The 20282-nt window shown below is 43.5% G+C and overlaps 10 protein-coding genes across 10 annotated transcripts; 3 read left to right on the top strand and 7 right to left on the bottom strand.

The window, feature by feature from the left end:
* Window positions 1-31: 31 nt before the first annotated feature.
* Window positions 32-859, bottom strand: O0I10_005120 (uncharacterized protein; the record flags this gene model as incomplete). Its single annotated transcript, XM_058485168.1, has 2 exons — window positions 32-744; window positions 799-859. 2 exons carry the CDS (start codon window positions 857-859, stop codon window positions 32-34), a joined length of 774 nt encoding a protein of 257 aa, XP_058343995.1.
* A 649-nt stretch (window positions 860-1508) lies between these two features.
* On the top strand, window positions 1509-2428 carry O0I10_005119 (uncharacterized protein; the record flags this gene model as incomplete). The annotated part of the gene is made up of 5 exons (XM_058485167.1): window positions 1509-1517; window positions 1664-1678; window positions 1768-1932; window positions 2010-2139; window positions 2220-2428. The coding sequence occupies 5 exons, from the start codon at window positions 1509-1511 to the stop codon at window positions 2426-2428; spliced, it is 528 nt and encodes a 175-aa protein (XP_058343994.1).
* A 267-nt stretch (window positions 2429-2695) lies between these two features.
* Window positions 2696-3352, top strand: O0I10_005118 (uncharacterized protein; the record flags this gene model as incomplete). The annotated part of the gene is made up of 2 exons (XM_058485166.1): window positions 2696-3082; window positions 3146-3352. 2 exons carry the CDS (start codon window positions 2696-2698, stop codon window positions 3350-3352), a joined length of 594 nt encoding a protein of 197 aa, XP_058343993.1.
* A 342-nt stretch (window positions 3353-3694) lies between these two features.
* Window positions 3695-6014, bottom strand: O0I10_005117 (uncharacterized protein; the record flags this gene model as incomplete). The annotated part of the gene is made up of 12 exons (XM_058485165.1): window positions 3695-3806; window positions 3875-3957; window positions 4036-4050; window positions 4117-4259; window positions 4315-4371; window positions 4437-4532; window positions 4633-4692; window positions 4804-5129; window positions 5200-5430; window positions 5481-5592; window positions 5657-5846; window positions 5934-6014. 12 exons carry the CDS (start codon window positions 6012-6014, stop codon window positions 3695-3697), a joined length of 1506 nt encoding a protein of 501 aa, XP_058343992.1.
* Window positions 6015-6544: 530 nt separating this feature from the next.
* Window positions 6545-7556, top strand: O0I10_005116 (uracil phosphoribosyltransferase; the record flags this gene model as incomplete). The annotated part of the gene is made up of 6 exons (XM_058485164.1): window positions 6545-6712; window positions 6774-6867; window positions 6963-7021; window positions 7104-7194; window positions 7261-7343; window positions 7410-7556. The coding sequence occupies 6 exons, from the start codon at window positions 6545-6547 to the stop codon at window positions 7554-7556; spliced, it is 642 nt and encodes a 213-aa protein (XP_058343991.1).
* A 254-nt stretch (window positions 7557-7810) lies between these two features.
* On the bottom strand, window positions 7811-9069 carry O0I10_005115 (uncharacterized protein; the record flags this gene model as incomplete). Its single annotated transcript, XM_058485163.1, has 5 exons — window positions 7811-8164; window positions 8228-8631; window positions 8697-8783; window positions 8840-8944; window positions 8997-9069. The coding sequence occupies 5 exons, from the start codon at window positions 9067-9069 to the stop codon at window positions 7811-7813; spliced, it is 1023 nt and encodes a 340-aa protein (XP_058343990.1).
* A 644-nt stretch (window positions 9070-9713) lies between these two features.
* On the bottom strand, window positions 9714-11761 carry O0I10_005114 (uncharacterized protein; the record flags this gene model as incomplete). Its single annotated transcript, XM_058485162.1, has 7 exons — window positions 9714-10537; window positions 10601-10796; window positions 10865-10944; window positions 10991-11213; window positions 11270-11489; window positions 11553-11644; window positions 11714-11761. The coding sequence occupies 7 exons, from the start codon at window positions 11759-11761 to the stop codon at window positions 9714-9716; spliced, it is 1683 nt and encodes a 560-aa protein (XP_058343989.1).
* Window positions 11762-12170: 409 nt separating this feature from the next.
* O0I10_005113 (uncharacterized protein) lies at window positions 12171-13589 on the bottom strand (the record flags this gene model as incomplete). The annotated part of the gene is made up of 5 exons (XM_058485161.1): window positions 12171-12435; window positions 12503-12744; window positions 12802-12912; window positions 12982-13406; window positions 13478-13589. 5 exons carry the CDS (start codon window positions 13587-13589, stop codon window positions 12171-12173), a joined length of 1155 nt encoding a protein of 384 aa, XP_058343988.1.
* A 484-nt stretch (window positions 13590-14073) lies between these two features.
* On the bottom strand, window positions 14074-16115 carry O0I10_005112 (uncharacterized protein; the record flags this gene model as incomplete). Its single annotated transcript, XM_058485160.1, has 6 exons — window positions 14074-14554; window positions 14608-14646; window positions 14707-15281; window positions 15350-15445; window positions 15523-15920; window positions 15986-16115. 6 exons carry the CDS (start codon window positions 16113-16115, stop codon window positions 14074-14076), a joined length of 1719 nt encoding a protein of 572 aa, XP_058343987.1.
* A 750-nt stretch (window positions 16116-16865) lies between these two features.
* O0I10_005111 (uncharacterized protein) lies at window positions 16866-19617 on the bottom strand (the record flags this gene model as incomplete). Its single annotated transcript, XM_058485159.1, has 6 exons — window positions 16866-17397; window positions 17453-17488; window positions 17558-18792; window positions 18862-18975; window positions 19032-19447; window positions 19521-19617. The coding sequence occupies 6 exons, from the start codon at window positions 19615-19617 to the stop codon at window positions 16866-16868; spliced, it is 2430 nt and encodes an 809-aa protein (XP_058343986.1).
* Between the last annotated feature and the right edge of the window lie 665 nt (window positions 19618-20282).

The raw sequence follows: 20282 nt of genomic DNA, 5'->3' as shown, positions 1-20282 counted from the left end.
AACTATATTCTTATATACACACAATGCGCTATTACTCATTGTCAGGCTCGAAGCAGGATTTGGCATTCTCAAGCTTGTTTTGGATATCCTCGATTTGCTGGCAAATACGAACACGTTGTCGATGTGTCATTTGTTGTATAATGTCACGGGGCGTGTCAATAGAGAATTCGCCAAGTTGGTCAACGCTTTGTAAAGGATCCAATTGAAATCTCACGCGAGGATGGTTTTGTCGATCCATATGTAAAAAGATGGTACCCATTGGAGGTTCATCGTCGTCGTAGCTTGTCGTTTGATATTGCAGTGATGGACCCAATTGAAAACTAAGATCCTGATCATGATCACTGTTGTTGTTGTTGGTAGGAGGAGGTTGTGGTTGATGGTCGATATCATCGTGTGAATGCTGTTGTAGATCATGTACATCATTTGTAGGTTGTTGTTGTTGTTGATCCATGCGAAGCTGATCCTGCTCATCCTGATGAACTACCTCGTCTTTTGATGAATGATCATGCACTACTTGATGCTCTTCACGTGGCCGGTGTTGCTCTTGGATCACCCTTTGCATTCTTCGTTTGGCTTCTTGACGTAGGTACAATGCTGTATCGGCACCGTAGATATGACAAAACTCACGCATCGTCATTTTTCGTACTGAAGCCGGTAACTCGTTTACCATCGACATACATTGAGCTCGCAGAGCAGCGATAAGGAATTCGGTACGTTGTCGAATGTCTTGCTTGCGTCGATGCACTGTACAAACCCATGAGCTTACACTGAGCAAGGGATCCAGCATTCAAGCCTTACATTCTTTCTTGATAGTAGCATGAGCTTCACGTACAAGTATTCGATCGGGGTCCTTGGTCATGGTTTGTGTGCTTTGAAAGGAAGAAAAGTTGAAGGTACACGATATCGCCGACACAAAGAAAGGATTGATCACGTGCCTCATGTACCTTATTGCATCCATTCACAAGGTTTGTGCTTGTAACCCATGGTCAATCACTGATTCATTCATTGCGTGCGTGCGTCTATCTTTACTGGTTGATCTGCTATCAATCCACGTACGCGTTTTATAGTACTCTCCAACATCCACGTTTACAATATGGCAACCCCTCAAGGTCACTTTGATCCCACACATGTCACTATTGCAGGAGCATCACCATCATCCATCCATTGTCGACCCTATCAAGAAGGCCAACGCTCCTGTTCATTATGTACATCTTCCTTTTCCCTATGGATCACGAGCAGTACTATACAAGTGTTCACATCTTAAAGTATTCTTCAACATTGCTTTATTATGAGATTGTCCACCAAATAAAAGGCCCTATCATGTATATATATAGCACAATCAACCCATGTATCCAAGCAACATTGTGAAGGACAAGTAGAGAGGTGGTAGATGTGCATGAGTTAGTGTCATCCTGTCGGGAGATAAAATACTAAGTGCGGGCGGGCCGAGTGGCTATGGCAATGCCCAACATCCAATTGTGAACAACCCCTCTTTCCCTATATCGACGATGTCCAAGGTAAATATCAACATGACAGTGGAGACAATGACAATTCATCAATGGATGAATGAGATATATTGATGGATGAAACGGATGTGTGGATGGATGGGATATTTACATGAAGGTGTGTCACCCAATACTGATTTTGGCTTTTTCTTTTATAGTTCCACGAATACCAGGTAAAAATGCGCTACAACATGAGCACCTTTATTATGCACAGCTTCCCCATTGAACAGTTCCATGCTGAATGATGTGATATAAAAAACAGGTGGTCGGTCGCAAGCTCCCTTCGGAGAAGGAGCCCCATCCCAAGTTGTACCGCATGCGTGTGTTTGCTCCCAACACTGTTGTTGCCAAGTCCCGCTTCTGGTACTACTTGAAGAAGCTTCGCAAGGTCAAGAAGGCTGCTGGTGAGATTGTCTCTGTCAACGAGGTAGGATACCATAGCAACGATGGAATGAAGGAGGATGTGAAAAGAGGATTTACAAGACATGCTTCTTGTTGCTATAGATCTTCGAGAAGCACCCTGAGCAAATCAAGAACTTTGGTATCTGGATCCGTTACGATTCTCGCTCTGGTACCCACAACATGTACAAGGAATACCGTTCCATGTCCCGTGTTGAAGCTGTCGAGAACTGCTGTAAGTGTTGAATGTTGCCATGGTTACACAGCACATCAGGAACAATAATGCAAATAGACTAATATCAATACCGCTTATAGACCAAGATATGGCTGCTCGTCATCGTGCTCGCTTCTCCTCTGTTCAAATCATGCGTGTTGCTGAAGTCAAGTCTGCTGACATTCGTCGTCAATACGTCAAGCAGCTCTTGGTTCCCAAGCTTGCTTTCCCCTTGCCCCACCGCATCCAGCGTGTCGACAAGTCTCAACGCCGTTTGTTCATTGCCAAGCGTCCCACCACCTTTTATTAGTGCAATCGCATCCAATAAAACACAAACAATATTGTGTGCTGTTGCTGTTGAATCACAACTTTTCTTTTGTTCATCATTCAGGGGTGCCAATCACGCCATCCGCTGCTTGTCTTTATACATCCGAGATCTTACCAATGACCTAAACTCAGCATTGAAACAAAGCGTATATAAGTCATCCGCCAAAGAAACTAGTTTTTGTTTCTTTTCTCATTTTTTTCTTTCCATCATCTTCTTGTTGCCTGTGATTCCCCCTCCCCACTCTCCCAAATGTCCTCTCAAAACGATATTGAAAAGAAGATTGTCGCCCAAGGCAATGCCATCATCTATAATGACACTGTAGGTCCTTCCGGATGGACCGATGAGACTCCTGAAGATCGAAAAGCATTTGAACAAAGCTTACGCCCTGTGGATCGTCAACTCTTGGAGAAGGCCCTACCCCATTTCCATGTCATCACCAACGACTATGTCCATGTAGCTGTTCGAGATGCATTCAACTGGAACGAGGTAGCTAACTTGTTAGGCAAAGACAGTGAAGGGGATTGGTTTATTGTTGCATTCCGGAGTGTGCGGAAAGCAGATGCCGATTCTAAGGCACTCTATGACGCTGATGCCAGAGCCCATCGAGAAGCTATCCATAGCGGCGGTCTATTACAGGTACGTTAAAAGCCATCTTGGCAACAAAATGATGACAAAGAAACTCATAGAATCTCCTTGTAGTATTGGTATGGTGATTTGAATGAACATCGTGAATGCTTGGCTATGTGTATTTGGGTGAATCGAGATTATGCCCTTAAAGCTACAAAGAAGCCATTACATCTAGAAGCTGCTAGACTTGCAGGATCCATGTATGAATCTTATCAATTGGAACGATACCGCTTGATCAAACGTGCTGGTGAGACTACCTTTGACCTTGAGCAGCTTTAAAAAAGGTGTCCCTTCTTCCCTCTTTTCCCATTCATCTTGCATCTATATACTATACATTCATCTGCCCCAATGATTACCCTTCATGAAATAGAGAATCCCCCATTTTTCTTTGTCCAGACCTCCTCCCTCGCCTTTTTTCTTGTCACAGATTTTGTTTGGAAACATGTGATCAATGAAATAAAATACACACAGGATGTCACCCGCCAATTCATCTGGATCTAATGCATTGTCGGATACCAACTCTTTACTCCTCCTCCTTTTCCTCCCACTTTTTCATGTAGCACCACCGCATGGGAATAGTGGAGTCTTATTTCCTTTATCCTGAATGGTTGCAACACATAACTAATGCTCTATGTCTTCCCAATTGCGACCTTTTACTTGGGCAAGCTGCTCTTCGGTCATTGCCTTTCCACTTGTGAAGTAGCCTGAAGCAATTTTGGCATCAATCTCCACTCTACAATTAGAAAAGTAATATTAATACAACATGATGATTGAATGCTTTTGCCTTTGCCCTATGCATACCTTGAGTCAGCTGGGATCATGTCTTCGGGAATAGGTACCCGCTCCACAATGGGGATACCGGATTCAACGATTGCATCATGTTTCTATGGAACGTAACAATGAAGCTTTTGCGTTAGCTTGTGCATGTGCTGTGAAGAATAAAGAGAATGATGATTCCTTACCATATTGGACATTGACTATAAAAGTAGATAGGAAAACAATGAGTAATTGCAGTAAAATGACAATGCTCTTTATACACATACCATCATGCGATCAATCTTTTTGATGCCAAGCCAATGCAAAACATCGGGCATGAGTGCTTGGAAGCGCATGTCCTTGACACCGGCAATGCATTCTGTGCGTAAAAAGTAATGATCGGCAGTATCACCACCCGCTTGTCGTTTCCCTATTCACCATGTTGAGTTAACAAAGGGCGACCCTAACGACGGCCGTCTACTTACGAGCATTGTAAACCAAATACTTTGTCACTTCACCAAGAGCACGACCTTCCTTCCGGACTAGTAGTTCAAGTGCCATGTCAGATGATGCATAAAGAAAAAGGTCACGTAGCAGATGAACCTACAATAGACAATGACACCGACACCACCTTGTTGGGCTTGCTTGACGCATGCTTCGATGCCATAGATCAAATAGGGACGACACGTGCAAATATCACTGCCTATGTGATGCAAAAAATGCAGGTTAGTGTGGGAAACATCCACGCTATGTTGTTTGTTGTGAACAAACAACCCCCCAAAAAACCCCCTTTCTCTTTTTACCAAATACATCGGATCCGTTGCACTCATCATGCACTCGAAGCGTCAATTTTTTCTCAGGGTCTGAAGCACACGCACACATGCACAAAAAGCAACGTGATCTTGTTAGTACAATGGTCATTTTTTCTCATGCTCATATCCTCTCGCTCCTTTTTTTTCTTTTGCTCTCTTTACCAGAAATATAAGCAGGATTGCCGAAAACATAGACGCTGATGCCTCCAATAGGAGGAAGATACACCTTAAGATCGGGTCGAGTAATCAATTCGGGATACATGCCACCCGTGTCTTCAAACAAGGCACGACGCAATAAGCCTTCATCGATGCCAAAGCGTTCAGCCACTCCTGGCAAGTACCAAACCGGTTCAACAGCTGCCTTGTTAACGGCAAGATCGCCACGATCATTGACGACAATTTTTCCATCCACTTGCAGCTTGCCTTGTTTTACAAGCATCTCCATTTCTGCCATCGTCATGTGTGCCTTGGTCACTGCAATAGTAGGTCTATATATGTAGAATGCACGTGTTCATATGGTATCCATGTTCCTGCGTATAGAACCTTTTACACATTTACCTAACATCCAATCCATTTTCATATTCTTCCTTAAAGACTTGTGGTAATACATGGCCCCAAGGATCCAATGATACAATCTTGCGAGGATCATACCATGATGGATGAGGACCCACATTGAAAGCTGGTTCGGTCATGGCAAAGTTGGGACGATGATCACCAGGCAAGTCACCAATGGCCACAGCCAATGCACGATAGACACAATAGGAGCCACCATAAGCACCAATGGCGTTTCTAAAAGAGTTGAATGAGAAAGCATGTCAAAAGAGACGTGTAATACATACCTCTTTTTGATGCTTTCAGGATGACGAGAAGCAACTACAGGGCCACGCTCCTTTGGATCTTGTGCTCCCCAATGAAGATTCACCGGCTGTATTCCCAATTGATGAGGATAAGCTATAATAAGAGGAGTGTGAGTAAAATTAAACCAGGTGGATGAGCGTATTATAGGTCACTTTACTTGTGAGAATGACACGTTGAGGGTATTTTGATGCAACGGATGATGAGCCGCTAGCAGCACCACTTGTTGCGTTCGCCTTAATGGTGGTTGGCTTTGTTGAATTGGAAGGGGTTGTGCTTGTTGGCGAAGAGGAGGCGGAGGAGGAGGATTGATGTTTCAATGTTTCAGGGTGATGAAGCAGTTGTTCCACCTACGCATGCGTCAATGTCAAATTCTCTTTTTTAAAACGCCACTCATGCATCCTTTTTTCATTATGTCCAAACTTAGACACACGTACCTGAGAGGAGAGTGCTTGTTGGTCCGTCCGAATTGCTTCCACTGATGCCAAGAGCTGTTGCAATATTTGCTCGTCGTTCATAGTCATCAGGGATAAGAGAGAGAGGAAAAAGGGGAAAAGTGAAGAGAGAAAAGGGAAGAAAGGATTGCTTTGGTCAAATGGAAAGAGGAAAAGGATATGCTTAAATAAGTTTTTTGTGTGAGAATGATATAGGTCGTATATCTGTTGTTGCTGCAAAGCATATCCAATCAGGGGAAGCGGAAAAAGGGAGCTATTCATGCAGCGTGCACCAGTGAAATCGGACATGTGATACCCAATCTCGCACCAACCGTCTGCATTAGACGTTCTTTTTGCATTGATAAGAACCTTTTTACTGTGTGTACCATCTACACAGACTGCCCTCGTGAGCTATTTTATCGACGCTACTACGCAATCTCCATCATATCTTTTCCCACCCACACGCAACCCCCTGATACATATTGGTTACAATATTGTGTGTATATAAAACAACAACAATCAACAACCAACAACCACAACAAAGAAACAAAACAGCGCCCCCCCCCGTTTTTCCCTCTTTCTTTTCATTCTCTTTTGCCCTTTCTCTCTCCACAATGACAGCATCACTACACATTAGCGAGCATCCCATTGTCGCCATCAAGTTGTCTCAATTACGAGAAGCTGCAAACTCGCCAAAGGTGGTTCGTGAATTAATGCGAGACTTGGCTCTTTTATTGGGTTATGAAGCATCGTCTACTTTGCCCACCTTACGTGAGAAAAAGGTATCTACATGCGTGTAGTAGGGTCATGTTGTATTGCATGCGTTGACATCGTACTATGTAGATGATGAGCCCATATGAGCCATTCACAGGTGTCGAACTCAAGCAACGTGTTGCCCTTGTGCCCATTTTACGGTCAGGCCTTGGACTCGTGGATGGTACGTAAAGGATGACGATAACGCGGATGATACGTACGCACGCTATCAAGAATGCTTATCAGCGCACACACACGCCGCCCTTTATCTCATTATAGGTTTCCTTTCGCTCTTTCCTGAAGCTCCTGTGCTACATCTCGGCTTATATCGTGAAAAGGTATAAAGTTGGAAATGCGTCTTATCCCCCTCCCCCTGGTACACATTAATATTCTCACGCTCATCCTATCCTTGTTCTATAGGTCTCTTTACAACCCGTTGAATACTACAACAAGCTTCCTCAAAACCCTCAGGTGGATGTTTGCTACGTGTTGGATCCCATTGTTGCTACAGGTATAAAAAGGACAAGAGACACCACACAAAGGATCTCGCATGTTGAATGACTTTGTTATGAAATAGGCAACACCGCTGTGGCCACAATCAACATTTTGAAGGAATGGGGTCTTTCAGGTGATAATATAAAGTTTGTTGGCGTACTTGCAGTAAGTGGATCTGGGTTCTTGTTATGCATGATGTATGCATCCCTAATCATCATCACGTGTGTGTAGTCTCAGCAAGGTATCGATCAAATTCGAAATGAACATCCGGACGTTGATATCTACATGGCTGCTGTTGATCAAACCTTGGATGAACATGGATACATTAGACCTGGTCTTGGCGATTCGGGTGATCGCTTGTGGAATACCGCTATTTGATGACGGGACACAAACAACATTAGCTAGCCGGCTTTTATGATACCAACAATGAATACACGCTGGTTCTAGAAAATGGATGCATATATGGTATATGATTTATTTTGGGTTGTCGTCTTTGGAAACGAAGGGGTATATGAAGCATCGGTATGGATGGCGTGGCAAAATATATAATACACATGGGATCGTGGATGTGATGATAATAATACATTTCGGGTATGTTGGTGGCGTGTGTGTGTGTTGTACGTCGACATGATCTATGCCCAGTAACCGAGCAAAGACATGAGAGCTGCACCAATGTACATTGACATGAGGCAGGTGAGTTTGTTGGCAAAGGATGAATTACGGAAGCCAAGGTTGTGTGTCATTTCAGAGCTGATGAGAGAGATGAATGCATTATACAACAAAATTCCGGCTGCCAAAGAGTCGAGGATGGCTTGTGCGAGAATGGAGGGTGCCGAGTTTGGATTAATGGATACATTGACACCAATACCAATTGCTACACCAACAGGCGTGGTGAATGCAAACACAAGACCCATTAGCAATGGCTTGATGGCACTACGGAAGTCCATCTCATTGATACGTGTGCCCAAGGCAATACCTTCAAAGAACTAGAAAAAGATCATACGTAAGTAACAAGCGATCGAATGTGGGATGATATCGAGATCCTTTACCTGATGGAATACAAGAGCAATCAAAAGTGCATTAAATCCATCCGAACTGCTGAATCCCAATGTAAGGCCGATAATGACGGAATGGATCACGATACCAATTTCGAGAACGATCGTATTGATGTTTTTATCAAGTGGTGTGTGCACATGTTGATCAACTCCGACTTCAAGATCGGCTTCTTTGGCAGTGGTTTCGCTGCTGCTGCTAGAGCTTTTGGTGCGTTCAAGATGAGCAAAGGCCGCCAACTCAATAAGCTGTACGAAAAATACAGCAATAAGAGCAAATACACCGACAAAGCCTTCATAATTGTGCCAGCTGCCGGATGTGATACATGGACTTTCGAAACGTTCGGTGGCTTCAGGCATTACATGGACAAATGCAACCGACAAAATGACACCGGTGCCAACTACACACATATACACATGATGAGTTTTACTTTTTCAAATGCAGCTCAAGTTGTTTTTCACTTACAAAACTTTGCAACGGTCAACACCCAATACCGGATGCTGTTTTTTGAGTATGGGCTGATACGATGCAAGAGGATGGGAGTAAACACACCTATGTCGTTATTAGGTCAGCAAATTCGTTTCATTGTATCTTGCAATATGGCTTACCGACGAGTGTTGCTGCCATGATAATAAAGATTGAACCGATACGTAGGCCGAGATTGTATTCGTCTTTTGGAACAGCTGCACATTCATCTTGAGCTGATTCTTCTTCTATTGCCATGTATTAGAAAAAGTGGCCGGGAAATAGGATCATGAAACTCACCCTGCGCATACACGAGGGCTGATGACCATAATAAGAAAAGAGCGAAAAGAGGAAACGTTTTGTTGCTATGCATGTCGTATGGGCGAATGATAAAGATAAAAGAAACCACAAAAGAAATAGAGTCGACACGCTAATGTGTGTGTGTGTGGATTCGCGTATGTTTGTTATGTGGATGGAACAAAGAAACCGTGGAAAAACGTGGGATTGACGATTTCTTAAATCATAACCTCGAAGGTCCTCACCGCCACTTTGGTTGGCCAATCACGATCAAAAATTTCTTGTGGCAATCACGGTCATGGTTACTGCTTGTTTGCAACTTTAAACCAAGAGCGTCATGATAAATTGCCGCTCGCGTGTTGTGCCACCTCCCATTGGCTTATTGTCGCATCATTTTTGAGCGGGTAAATTGTCGCATTATCAATAACATAGCTCCTCTGTCTCATCGTAAAAAATTTCTTTTATCGTGTTTGTTATGTCAATAATGGATTTGGTTTCATCCATGCCGTCCAACTTTTATCATAACCAATACTACCCTATCCACGACTTGTTCTCTGTATATGGAGGAAACCACCAAAAACGGCAGTATCTAGTCAACCTGACTGTCATGACAACGACGGTCGGTGCGAGGATGAACGTGATACAAGATGCTCTTTCCCGATCCTCGGCCGATAACAAATTGAAAATTTTTGTTGCTCATTGGTCGACCCATTCCCTTTATTAAGGCACCACTTGTACAAAGCTACTAGCTACGTATCCACATGTATCTTGTAACGCATTAATCGATTCATCCCATTTGTGGGCAACCCACCAATCCTTGTGGTCATTTTGAACGATGGCTAACCATGTCCCACGCTTAATGCTCAAGTCATCAGGATGATCACTGTGATAGTCGTAGAGTGCACGTGCCCATATCACTTGTTGCTCCTGCTCCTGCTGTTGTGATGGTGGATGATGATGATGGTATTCTTCTTGTTCAATGGTAGTAGTCGCTTGTTTACGTTGCACACCCAACTCTTGCAGTAATCCACGAATCGAATCATTGAAAGCCTCTTCCATGTCTAAGCTCGTTCTCATTGTTCGCCGTCGACGTGGTTTGGGTCGCTGTTGTTGTGATACTGGTGGTTGTTGATGATCCACTTCAAATCGATTATTGCCGATCGCCATGACGACTTGTGCACGTGGATCGATACATTCATCGTCAACGTTATCCACATCTTGACTACGACTTGCAGGCGCAGGCTTTTTGTATTCCCCTCGACAGCTGCCAGATGCATACAAATGCACCTTGCGTTCTTCCACTGCCTTTGGTAATTCTTTTGGATGTTGTTGTTGTCTTTGTTGATGCTGACTCGATCGTCGTCGTGGTTCACAATAACTCGCTGTTCGTCGAGCCGTTGTCGTCTTGGATGAAATAGTTGCCGGGGTCTGAGGTAAAGGGGCAGTGGATAGGATCTCATCATGGCCTGTAGGAAACTGAGCAACTTGATAGCGGGGTAGCGTCTTTGCAGGATCATCAAAATAATTGACATACACAGGTGGTTCTATCCACACACACAATCAATCAATCTCATATCCCACAATGCCCACCATATCCCTTTGTTTACCTGGAATCATATTGCCCGTTCCCTTCTCATCAATGAACTTTTCCACATCGGTCTTTGGATCACATACATCGAGTGCTTTCCAAAATTGCTCGTAAGATTCTTGTTCTTGCCCTGATGTTGTCGATAGAATGTTGATGTAAATACACATGCTGTGGTGAAGAAACTCGACACGTTTCTCTTCCATTTCTTGAAAACGCTATAACAACAATGCATCCATCATTAGCTTTTGGTTATTTCCTACTTCATAAAAAGCCCACCACTTACATCACATGCAATCTTCCATTCATGATTCCATAATGCTGTGGCATCCGTCAACTTTGCACATGCATCCTTGTATTCCTTGTCTACGTAGTAAGAGAATCCAGCATGAGCTGATGATTGGGCTTTCACAGTAGCATCCTAACATGTACTTGCCTAGCGTTCGAATCTCATTCTTGCTCCGTTCTACCTTGAATTGGAGTCGATCCATGTCTTTGGATCCCGTGGCCGATGCAATTTGGTGTTCAAGGCTGACCTTTTTGGCGCATTCGGCTTCGTACTTTTCTTTGGCCTTGTTCACGTGAGATGCATGCAGGTTCTTGTTACGATGCGCCTTATCAACATTGGTCTGATACTATGTATCCAAGGGTTAGTATAATGCAAGATCACTTTGACACCTTCCTTACATACCAGTTTGCGCTTATCCTTTTGCTCAAGGATAAAATTATCCAAAGGCAACTCCAATTCCACCCTTATTTTACGAGCCAATTCTTGATGTGCTTGTGCGGAAGATTCCATTTGCTTTTGTGTCGATGCTAGCAACATCCCCAGTGTACCAGTCTCCTCACGCCCTAGCTCGGTCTTGGTTTGCTTGAGTAGCTTTTTGGCGAGATCTTCGTGCAACGACGCCCTACCAAACCCAATCAATCAATACCAGCACGATCATAAAGTAACTTTTTTTTGTCAACCCTACTTTGTATTGTAAAAGCTCTTGAGATCGTCACACGTCTTCTTCGCCATGTTCATCTTATGCATGAGGACATTGTAGCCGGCATCTTCCTTGCCCTGTGTCAATTGCAAGACAGCCCATTAGACTTGACTCCTACAATGGCGCCATTCCACGAGCATACTTACCCAAAAGTTGTTTGCAAATGTCTTTGGAATGCTGAGTGAGGGTGTCATTGCGATAGTAAAGAAGAGGGTTGAAAGAAGACGACGCCATTTTCCGAATCGAGTGGTGAAGAAAAACAAGTTGCTGCATACGGAAATTATGCATGAATTTCATTGTTGCACAGGGTGATTTACAGCACACAATGAACGATCGTTCCTTTTCCCTTAGTAGCGTACATGCTTGTAGTATACATCCCACCTTACAATAAATCCCTGTTTCCTGAAACACTCTTATGACCTTTCCATACTACAAATAACATCCCCTTTGCATCGTTGAGATCGGATGGGATTCGTTGCTCATTTATTCAAGTGCTCATTTACGTTATTGTATAATATCAAACATTTTCATTGTGGAATCCATACTTAAATACATCTTTGATAGTAAAAAAAAACAAGACTTTGACAATAAACTATATCATGCTCATCGAAGAGCCGCTTCCCACTTCCCCAACGGTTGTCCACTTCTCTCAAAAGCCTTGGCAATATTACGCGCCTTATCCTTGAGTTGTTGAATGGTCCGATTTTGTAGCTGCTGCGAGTACTTCATTTTAATCATCCCCCATTGTCCAAAACCACATTCTTGATATCCCTTCTTTAGAGCTTCTGTTTCTTCAGATGTCCATCGTTCAGTAAGCTTTCTCAGCTTCTCCTTTCCTTGTCGTTGTGGTTGTGCTGTGTTGCGCTTCCTAATGGTCGTTCTATCATGATTGGTTGGTGTTTCCCCCCTTGAGATGGAATAGTGATGATACTTGCCTTTTGTTGTTATCATTATAGTCTGAATCGGATGCAGTTGAAGGATCATCATCATCTTCGTCGTCGTCGTCCTTTGGTTGATAATCACTGTCATCATGGGCGTCCTCCTTAGGCGATGATTGAGAAACAGAATCTGTTGGCTTTGATGTAGATGTAGTGTTCATGGGTATATCCATTGGCTCTGGTGGTGGGGCAACTGATGCTAATGGTGTAGGCTCGTCCTCAGGTGAATAGATTAAATGCTGCATGAAGGTCAGCAGCTAGTTTCTCTTTCATATCCCATCCCACATTCAACTTGCCAAGTTTTCCTCAATATCCATAATAAGAGCAGTCTGCCAAGCCTCTTGCATACGTATTTTGGGAAAACGTCTATTCATATCCTCGTTGATGTCGTTGATATTTTCACAAAACTATCAACATGTGCCATTGTCAGCATACAAGTAAAGCTCCATACACGCTCACCCAAACCCACGTTTTACCTCGTCGATGATCTTTGCAGCTCGTATCAAAACGCGTTCTCTTCCACTTTTGTTCGCAGGAAGGTTGTAGTCGATCAATTGCTTGGGGCAATACACATTGATCACCTCCATAGCATCCACCTCTTCGCTCGTTGCCATGCGGGCCACTATTTCTCGGTATGCCAACTGCATCCTCACTTCAAGATAAGCGTCCACAATCTTATCCGTGCATTCGATGGAACGAGGGATCACTTTTGTGAAATAATCCTTTGTAGCCATTTCGAGATCATCGACTTCATCACCGTTCCATACCGCTGCGGTGAAGATGGCCAAGTTTATGCGCTGGATCGCACGTTGTAGCCAAAGAGCATCCACACCCTCCAGCTTGCGACGTAGTCGAAAGTAGTCGAGGTAGTAGCTTCGTTGTCGCAAGTCCTTGCAAAGCACTGTCCAAGACACACACACATTGTCACTATCAGGATCACGACCAACGCATGTCAAAGCAAAATGGAATTACCTAACACCTTTTGCAGTTCGGGATTCGCAACGTTGCCATTATCAAATAATACAATATCAAGTGCAACTTTGGCGGCCTGATCTGCCGATCGCAATATGGTTTCAATTGGCATGACAAAGAGTAGGATAGAAAACGAAGGAAGGAATATCCACTGCCCCAATTCAGCAAAGCTTCCTTTATCATTATCATTAAGCACAATAAACGCGTGCTTTTCCATATCATTATCCCTCACGTGATATTTCTATAACTGCGTAGTCTCGGTGATTTGTGGTGGTGGACCATGGTGGTAATGTATGTGTATACTCCTCCAATGAAAGTATGAAAGCGAGTGAAGGATCATCACGTGATGACTTAAAAAGTATTTGCATAGGCCATCTTAGCTATCGTTTCATCCACCGTCAATAATAATGATGCATCGCTCACTATGTAGAGGGCGTCATGTCACTTTTACCCCGATGTGCCTATTCCACATGCACCTCATCTACTAAACACCTTGGTTTCAGGCAACTTTACTATAACAAACACTATTACACTCGTAGAGATTTATGAAGTAAATGTACATGATGAATGATGTATTTATTGAAGGCTCACAATAATCACCCGCAACCTTCATAATGCTCCAGCGGTGACCCTTCCTTTCTTCTTTGTCGTGCAATATTCCTTGCCTTTTCCCGTAATTGAGCATTCGTCCTGTTGCGTAGGATATCCGGGAATTCTGCTTTGATTGTAATCCATCGTCTGCTGTACATGCGTAGACCAGCATCTAGGGCGGATATCTCTTCGTCTGTCCAATACTCATTCAATTTGCGTAGTCCGCTAACGTCTTCCAGTGGTGGTGGAATGGGAGGTGTGTTTCGCCTGTGGCGACGACGATGGCGTTGGATACCAGGGACTACAGTAACATTGGTACTTCTTGGATTGTTGATTTTTTGCTCTTGTTGTTGAGCGTTGCTGGTACTCGATGTCAGCTGCTGGGGATGATGACCTCGTGTAGTTCCACCTCTAGCGATATCACCTCGTCCTGCAAGTTGCCTTGTATGACATGCAACATTGGTTGACAAGGTATAATTGGTTGTGCTATGATAAATGCGTTAAAGATGAGTACGTTTTCGACATGAAAAAGTACCTACCTCGGCAGAGTAGTAGAAAGGGGATCATGTGCTTCATCACTACATAAACATTCAAGGTCATCATTACTTACTACCCATGTATGAAAATCCAAAACATACCTTGACCAATCTCTATATCGACTTGAGCTTCTGGGATCATTTGCTGTGTCGTGATTTTCCATCATAGGGCTGTTTGTATAATCCATTTGCGAAATACTCATACTGAGATTGTCAGAAAAGGAAAGTCCTTCTTCATTGATGCGGGATAAGTCTGTGTGAGGTCGACCAGGTGGTGAGTAATCGTACGGTGATGGAATGTCCTCATCTCGCATTGGAAATAGTGATGTGCTGTCAGAACCTTGTATATCCCATCCTGTGATATCATCATCATCGTAAATCACGTCATGGTATACTTGAAGTTCGCAACATGCTTGTAGATCGATCCGTTCCAAATCTTCATTTGTTGGGCGTCTTTGAGTCGCTGCATGTTGGGATTCTTCGTCTTTCTCCTCGCCGTGGTCGTATTCAATGATTGCGTCTTCCATCTCATCGTCGTACTCATCAATCAACTCATCCAATTCCTCTTTCAGCGATTCATCGTCGCCGTTGGTGGTGGTATCAACATCGAAACTGTCATCATCGCTGAAAATAGGGTCGTCCCCTTTATGATCCTTGGCATGTTGGAGGTCTTTGACCTGATACACAGAAAAAAAGATACATTAATAACAGGTGTCATGTCGTACCTTCATATCCACATACATACTTTCTTATCAATAGCCTCCAATACAATAGGCAATACATGAACCCAGGACCTTTGGACTCTTTTGGGGTCGAACAATGCCTTCAAATCACACATCGGCTTCGGATCAAGATGGAAATGCAGTATTAGTAAAAGCACTACACTTTTTGTCTTTGCCGTAGTGGTAGAATACATACATGCTCATATTTTTTCATAAAAGCATCGCGTACCCTTTGAAGTTGCAGCTGGTCTTCATATTCCAAATCACACTCAATTCTCCTTTTCATTTTGTCGATGATCTCTCGAGTCGTATGCTGGTTAATCGAATGGCGTAATGTATCGACAACGGCCCATTGTTCAACAAATTCAAGGTATACATTGATAATGTCATCTCGATGATGAAGCTGCTTTGGTATCACTGTCCGGAAGAAGGCTGTTGTTGCAGCATAATCAGTGGTGGTCCACAGAGCAGTCGTAAAGATAGCTGCATTCATGTGATCAATTGTAGACTGTATCCAATCAAGGTCGTTGATATGACTGGAAAGAGCTAGGTCACTTTCAGGGATGTTGGACGTACACAGCTCGTTGGACAACGCTTAAATGAAAAGGGGAACGTGTCAAAGGCTACAATGAAGAAGGCACATTGGACAGCACCATTACCTTGCAATTCGTCGTCCATGGCGCGGACCTGCTCATGTGGAATGTCGACAATTGTGTCCCCATTGGTATACATCGCAAGTGCTCTCCGTGCCGTTTCATTGGCTTGGTCGAGGAGAGTGGCATATGTCATGGTGCGAGAGAGAGAGAGAGCAAAGAGATACTCAAGAGGGAGATCAAAAGTGACATGATAAGATGCCATGCGCATGAATCACGTGCAGCATTGTAGATAGCAGCCCCGCCACCTACAATACTATGACTATTAATACCCTCTTAACTAGAGTGGTGTCTTTCATGGTAGTATAGCTGCTGCTTGATTCGACAAATAAACCTTTATCGTTAAACAACAACAATGAATGCGTTTGCATATTAGCGTCATCATTCACGTGATAGTCCTATACCTGTTGTTGGTGGTGATGATGATGGACCATGATAGCAATGCGTATGCGTACTTCCCCCAATCATAATAAGCGAGCGAGTACAACCGATCATCACATCATGGCTTAACATAGGTAGTAAGCTTGACTGCACGTAACCATCTGAGATGAAAGAGGGTTGATAATATGCCAGAGGTATAGTGGTGGTGGGGCTGGAGTGTAAAAGAGCACTATGGATCAGCCGAGCTATCGTTTCATCCAATGCCAATAATAATACATGGGTCCATCAAACATTTGATAGAACCAGAATAGCTATATAGAGAACCCCTTTGAAATACATGCCACTTTTCCCCAGATGTACGTTTTCCTTATGCATCCACCAGACTTCTTTGATTTCAAGAATGACGTAAAAAGTTATATTTCAAAAGAAATGTGTGTGTGTGAGAGAGAGACAACTAAAGTACTACTAGATGATCAAGCGACAGAAGAGTGAACAGATGTAATGATTATCCACAGCCTTCATAATGCTCCAATGGCAAGCCTTTCAACTTTCGTTGCTTTGCTATGTACCTCGCCTTTCGCGCCGCTTGTTCTTTTGTTTTGCTTGTGCGAAGGATGGAATATTCGGCTATGATTCTCCCCCATTGTTTGCCATACAACTTGATACCATCATCCAGGGCATTGACTTCCTCGGTTGTCCAACGGCGAAACGTTTGGCCCATTGGTGGAAAAGTATACGCTACATTGTTGCGACGTGGACGAGTTGAAGCAATAGTAGGGCCGATGTCTTGAAGACGGCGACGAAGACGACGACGACGGCGTTGAGATACAGGAGATGCAGTAGCACTGGTATTGGTACTTGATAGGTTGTTGGCAGTATGATCATCCTGTTGCCTAGTAGTGTTGCCGAAACCAGATACCGCTTGTTGTTGGGTAACATCATCTCGTGTAGGTTCACCACATCCACCACTGGCGGTATCATCTCGCTCTCCAATTTGTGTTGCATCATCAGGTAATTCAGGTCCATAATGGGTTGTGCTATATGGCAAACATGTTAACGATGAGTAGACATTCAAAGCAAGAAAGTACCTACTATGCAAGACCATGGCGTGGTGTTTGTCGTTGTTGGCTAAATGTTCAAGGGTAAGATTTCTCTCAAAAACATGCACGCATAGATAATAAAAGATCAAAACCTTACCTTGTTGTTGATGTATTCCCATTCTCCATCTCATTGTCACTATGCTGAACGGCATCATCGTCTGTCCTCGTATGCGGGTTGGGGTCCAAGTTGGTGATACGATGATCGTTGTCATGGTGATGTGGTGCTGAAGCATGTCTCTCGTATTCTTCATCTTCCCTTGTTGTTGTCTTTGTATGCACGTTGTTGTCATCATACGGTGGAGGACCATTAGAATTGATGTGATTGCATAATGATCCCAACATATTGAATTGAGGCACACTTACAATCAGGCGAGCACTAGTAGTACTGCGTCGTGCATTTGAATGAGATGGTGGTCGTATAGGATTGATGTCTTCGATATTTGCATTTGCGTTGCCATCATCATCCCCAAAGATTTTTGATACAAAAGAGGGCTCACGTCGATAACGCGTTTCAGCTTGATCATCACCATCACCATCTTCTTCTTGATAATGCGGGCGCTTCATTCCAGCATGTGATGCATTTGGTGTCGCACGATTGTCTTGTTGATTGACACTATGACCACCCTCTTCCTGAGTTGAGCCGATTACAGTGTAAGCATCCATTGGGGATAACAAGTGCATGCTAAAGTTGAGAGGTGATGCTGATGATGCTGCATTGACGTGGCGGGCCATGTAGGATATACGTTGTCCATGATCGTAATGATATCTTTTTGAAGGAACGTCGTCTTTCATTGGTGATGTGGTGTCGTGGTATTCATAATCGGATCCTTGTATGTCCCATCCTGTTGAATCATCGTCGTTGTAGTTGCTATCGTTGGGTTGATCATCATCATAAACCACGTCTTGGTGTGCTTGAAGCCCACTTTCAAGTGACGTCAAATGCAGTTCCACTGGCTCGGTTGTTGTTTGTGGTGGTGTACGCTCAACATGGAAATCCTCCTCTCGATGCTGCAATTCATGTGTATCCTCAAGTGATGCCGATTCTACATTCCCTGAATCTTCATTTGGACATTGACCTTCCACATGTGGTTCGTCTTGTTGATTCCCCTCCCCTTCGCGTGATTCTGGAACATCCGATTCGTGATGATGTTGATTGTTGTTGATTGTGTTTTCTTCTTCCCCCTCCTCATCGTCATCATTATCCACCTCATCCAAGTATTCTCCTTTCAACAATCCTTCGTTGGTAGTGCCAAATGAGCATGTTGAGCCATCGCCATTTTCAATAGCATCATTGTCGCTTCCATTTTCCTCGGCTTGTTGTTGATGATCACCCTGATAAAGAGAAACATGCATGAATAAACACTTGTCAGAAGATACCATGCCACATACATGTGTATATACCTCCTCCTTGTTATCAATGGCATCCAGTACAGTGGGTAACACCTCAAACCATGCCGATTTCAGACGTTTCGGGTTGACCATCTCTTCAAGAATATCCCATGGCATCGGATCCTGCTAACAAGAAGCAGTGTGAGGAAAAAGACATTCCATCCCTGTCATAATAACCATACATGTTCATATCTTGCATAGAAAGCCTTCCATATCTTTTGACATAGCAATGAGTCTTCGCCTTTGAGAACAATCTCGATCCTTTCTTTCATCTTGCTGATGACTTCTTTGATCCCCTTTCCTCCAATAGGCCAACGTGTCTCGGCAAATGCCCATATCGTCACCATATCCAAGAAGATATCAATAACGTCGTCTCGATCATGAAGTTGTTTGGGAACAAGCAGCGAGAAAAAGATAGCGATCCCCTCATCGTATTGCCCGTTGTTAGACCACATGGCATTGGTAAAGATGGCTACATTCACGCAATCAACGCCTTGCTTCACCGAATCATTCTGGTCCTCGCCCTCAGGGAGAATAGAGTCATGCATAGCATTGTAACTAATATAGTCGCTGTTCCTGGACCGCTTGCCTGGGCAGGCTATAACGAAAAAGAGGGACGTGTCAAAATGACAGAATGAAGAAGAGCACAATGGCGATGCACAACGCATTACATTCGAGGTCTTTGTACACAGATTCCAAGCTGGATAGCAGACGTATAGTTTCTCTTGCAGCCTTATCGGTGTCGTGGAGCATTCTCGTGTTTGACATGAAGCCGGGAAGAGATCAATGCGGTTCTCAGCTGGTGGGCGAGTTCAATTTTGACATCCCGAGTCTTTGCCATGTGCATGAATCACGTGCATCTTTCTTTGAGAAAAGCCATACATCAATGACTATACAAGTGGGTGGTACTATACTTTAATGAGCCTTGGATCTTTATATATGTGCTCTCTTCCATTGATAAATTAGCTCGAGTGTATTTGATTGCAGGGATCACGTGCTGAAGGAATCATTATCGTGTGTGTAACCTATGGTGGTGCCACAGAATCAAAGGATCATGCAAGAGTAAAGTTGAAATTGTGGCATGTGGATAAAAGACCCGTGGTGGCGTAAATCTACAATCATCGAATGACAATCCACCCCTTACGTAAATGGATTATTGGTCATACCATTGAAATGAAGATCGTTTATCACTTTCCCCATTATTAAATTACTACCAATGATAAAGGTTACACATTATTTGTTGTCTGCTTGATCTTATTGACATCACAAAGGGCATGAATGATGTTGACAATGCAATCACCCATGGTAGCTTCATTATTTTCCACGTCAATCAAGTACATAAGAAATGTGGCCATTCGGGAAATTTCAAAAGTGAGTAAAATCCTGCATTGGGATGATATGCATGCAGATTAAAAATATCAGCCGAGATGATT

Source organism: Lichtheimia ornata (assembly GCF_029851405.1).
Source record: "Lichtheimia ornata isolate CBS 291.66 chromosome Unknown scaffold00020, whole genome shotgun sequence".
Lineage (NCBI taxonomy): Eukaryota > Fungi > Mucoromycota > Mucoromycetes > Mucorales > Lichtheimiaceae > Lichtheimia > Lichtheimia ornata.
The sequence above is the reverse complement of the archived record's forward strand: the minus strand, read 5'-3'. Positions and strand labels throughout refer to the sequence as shown.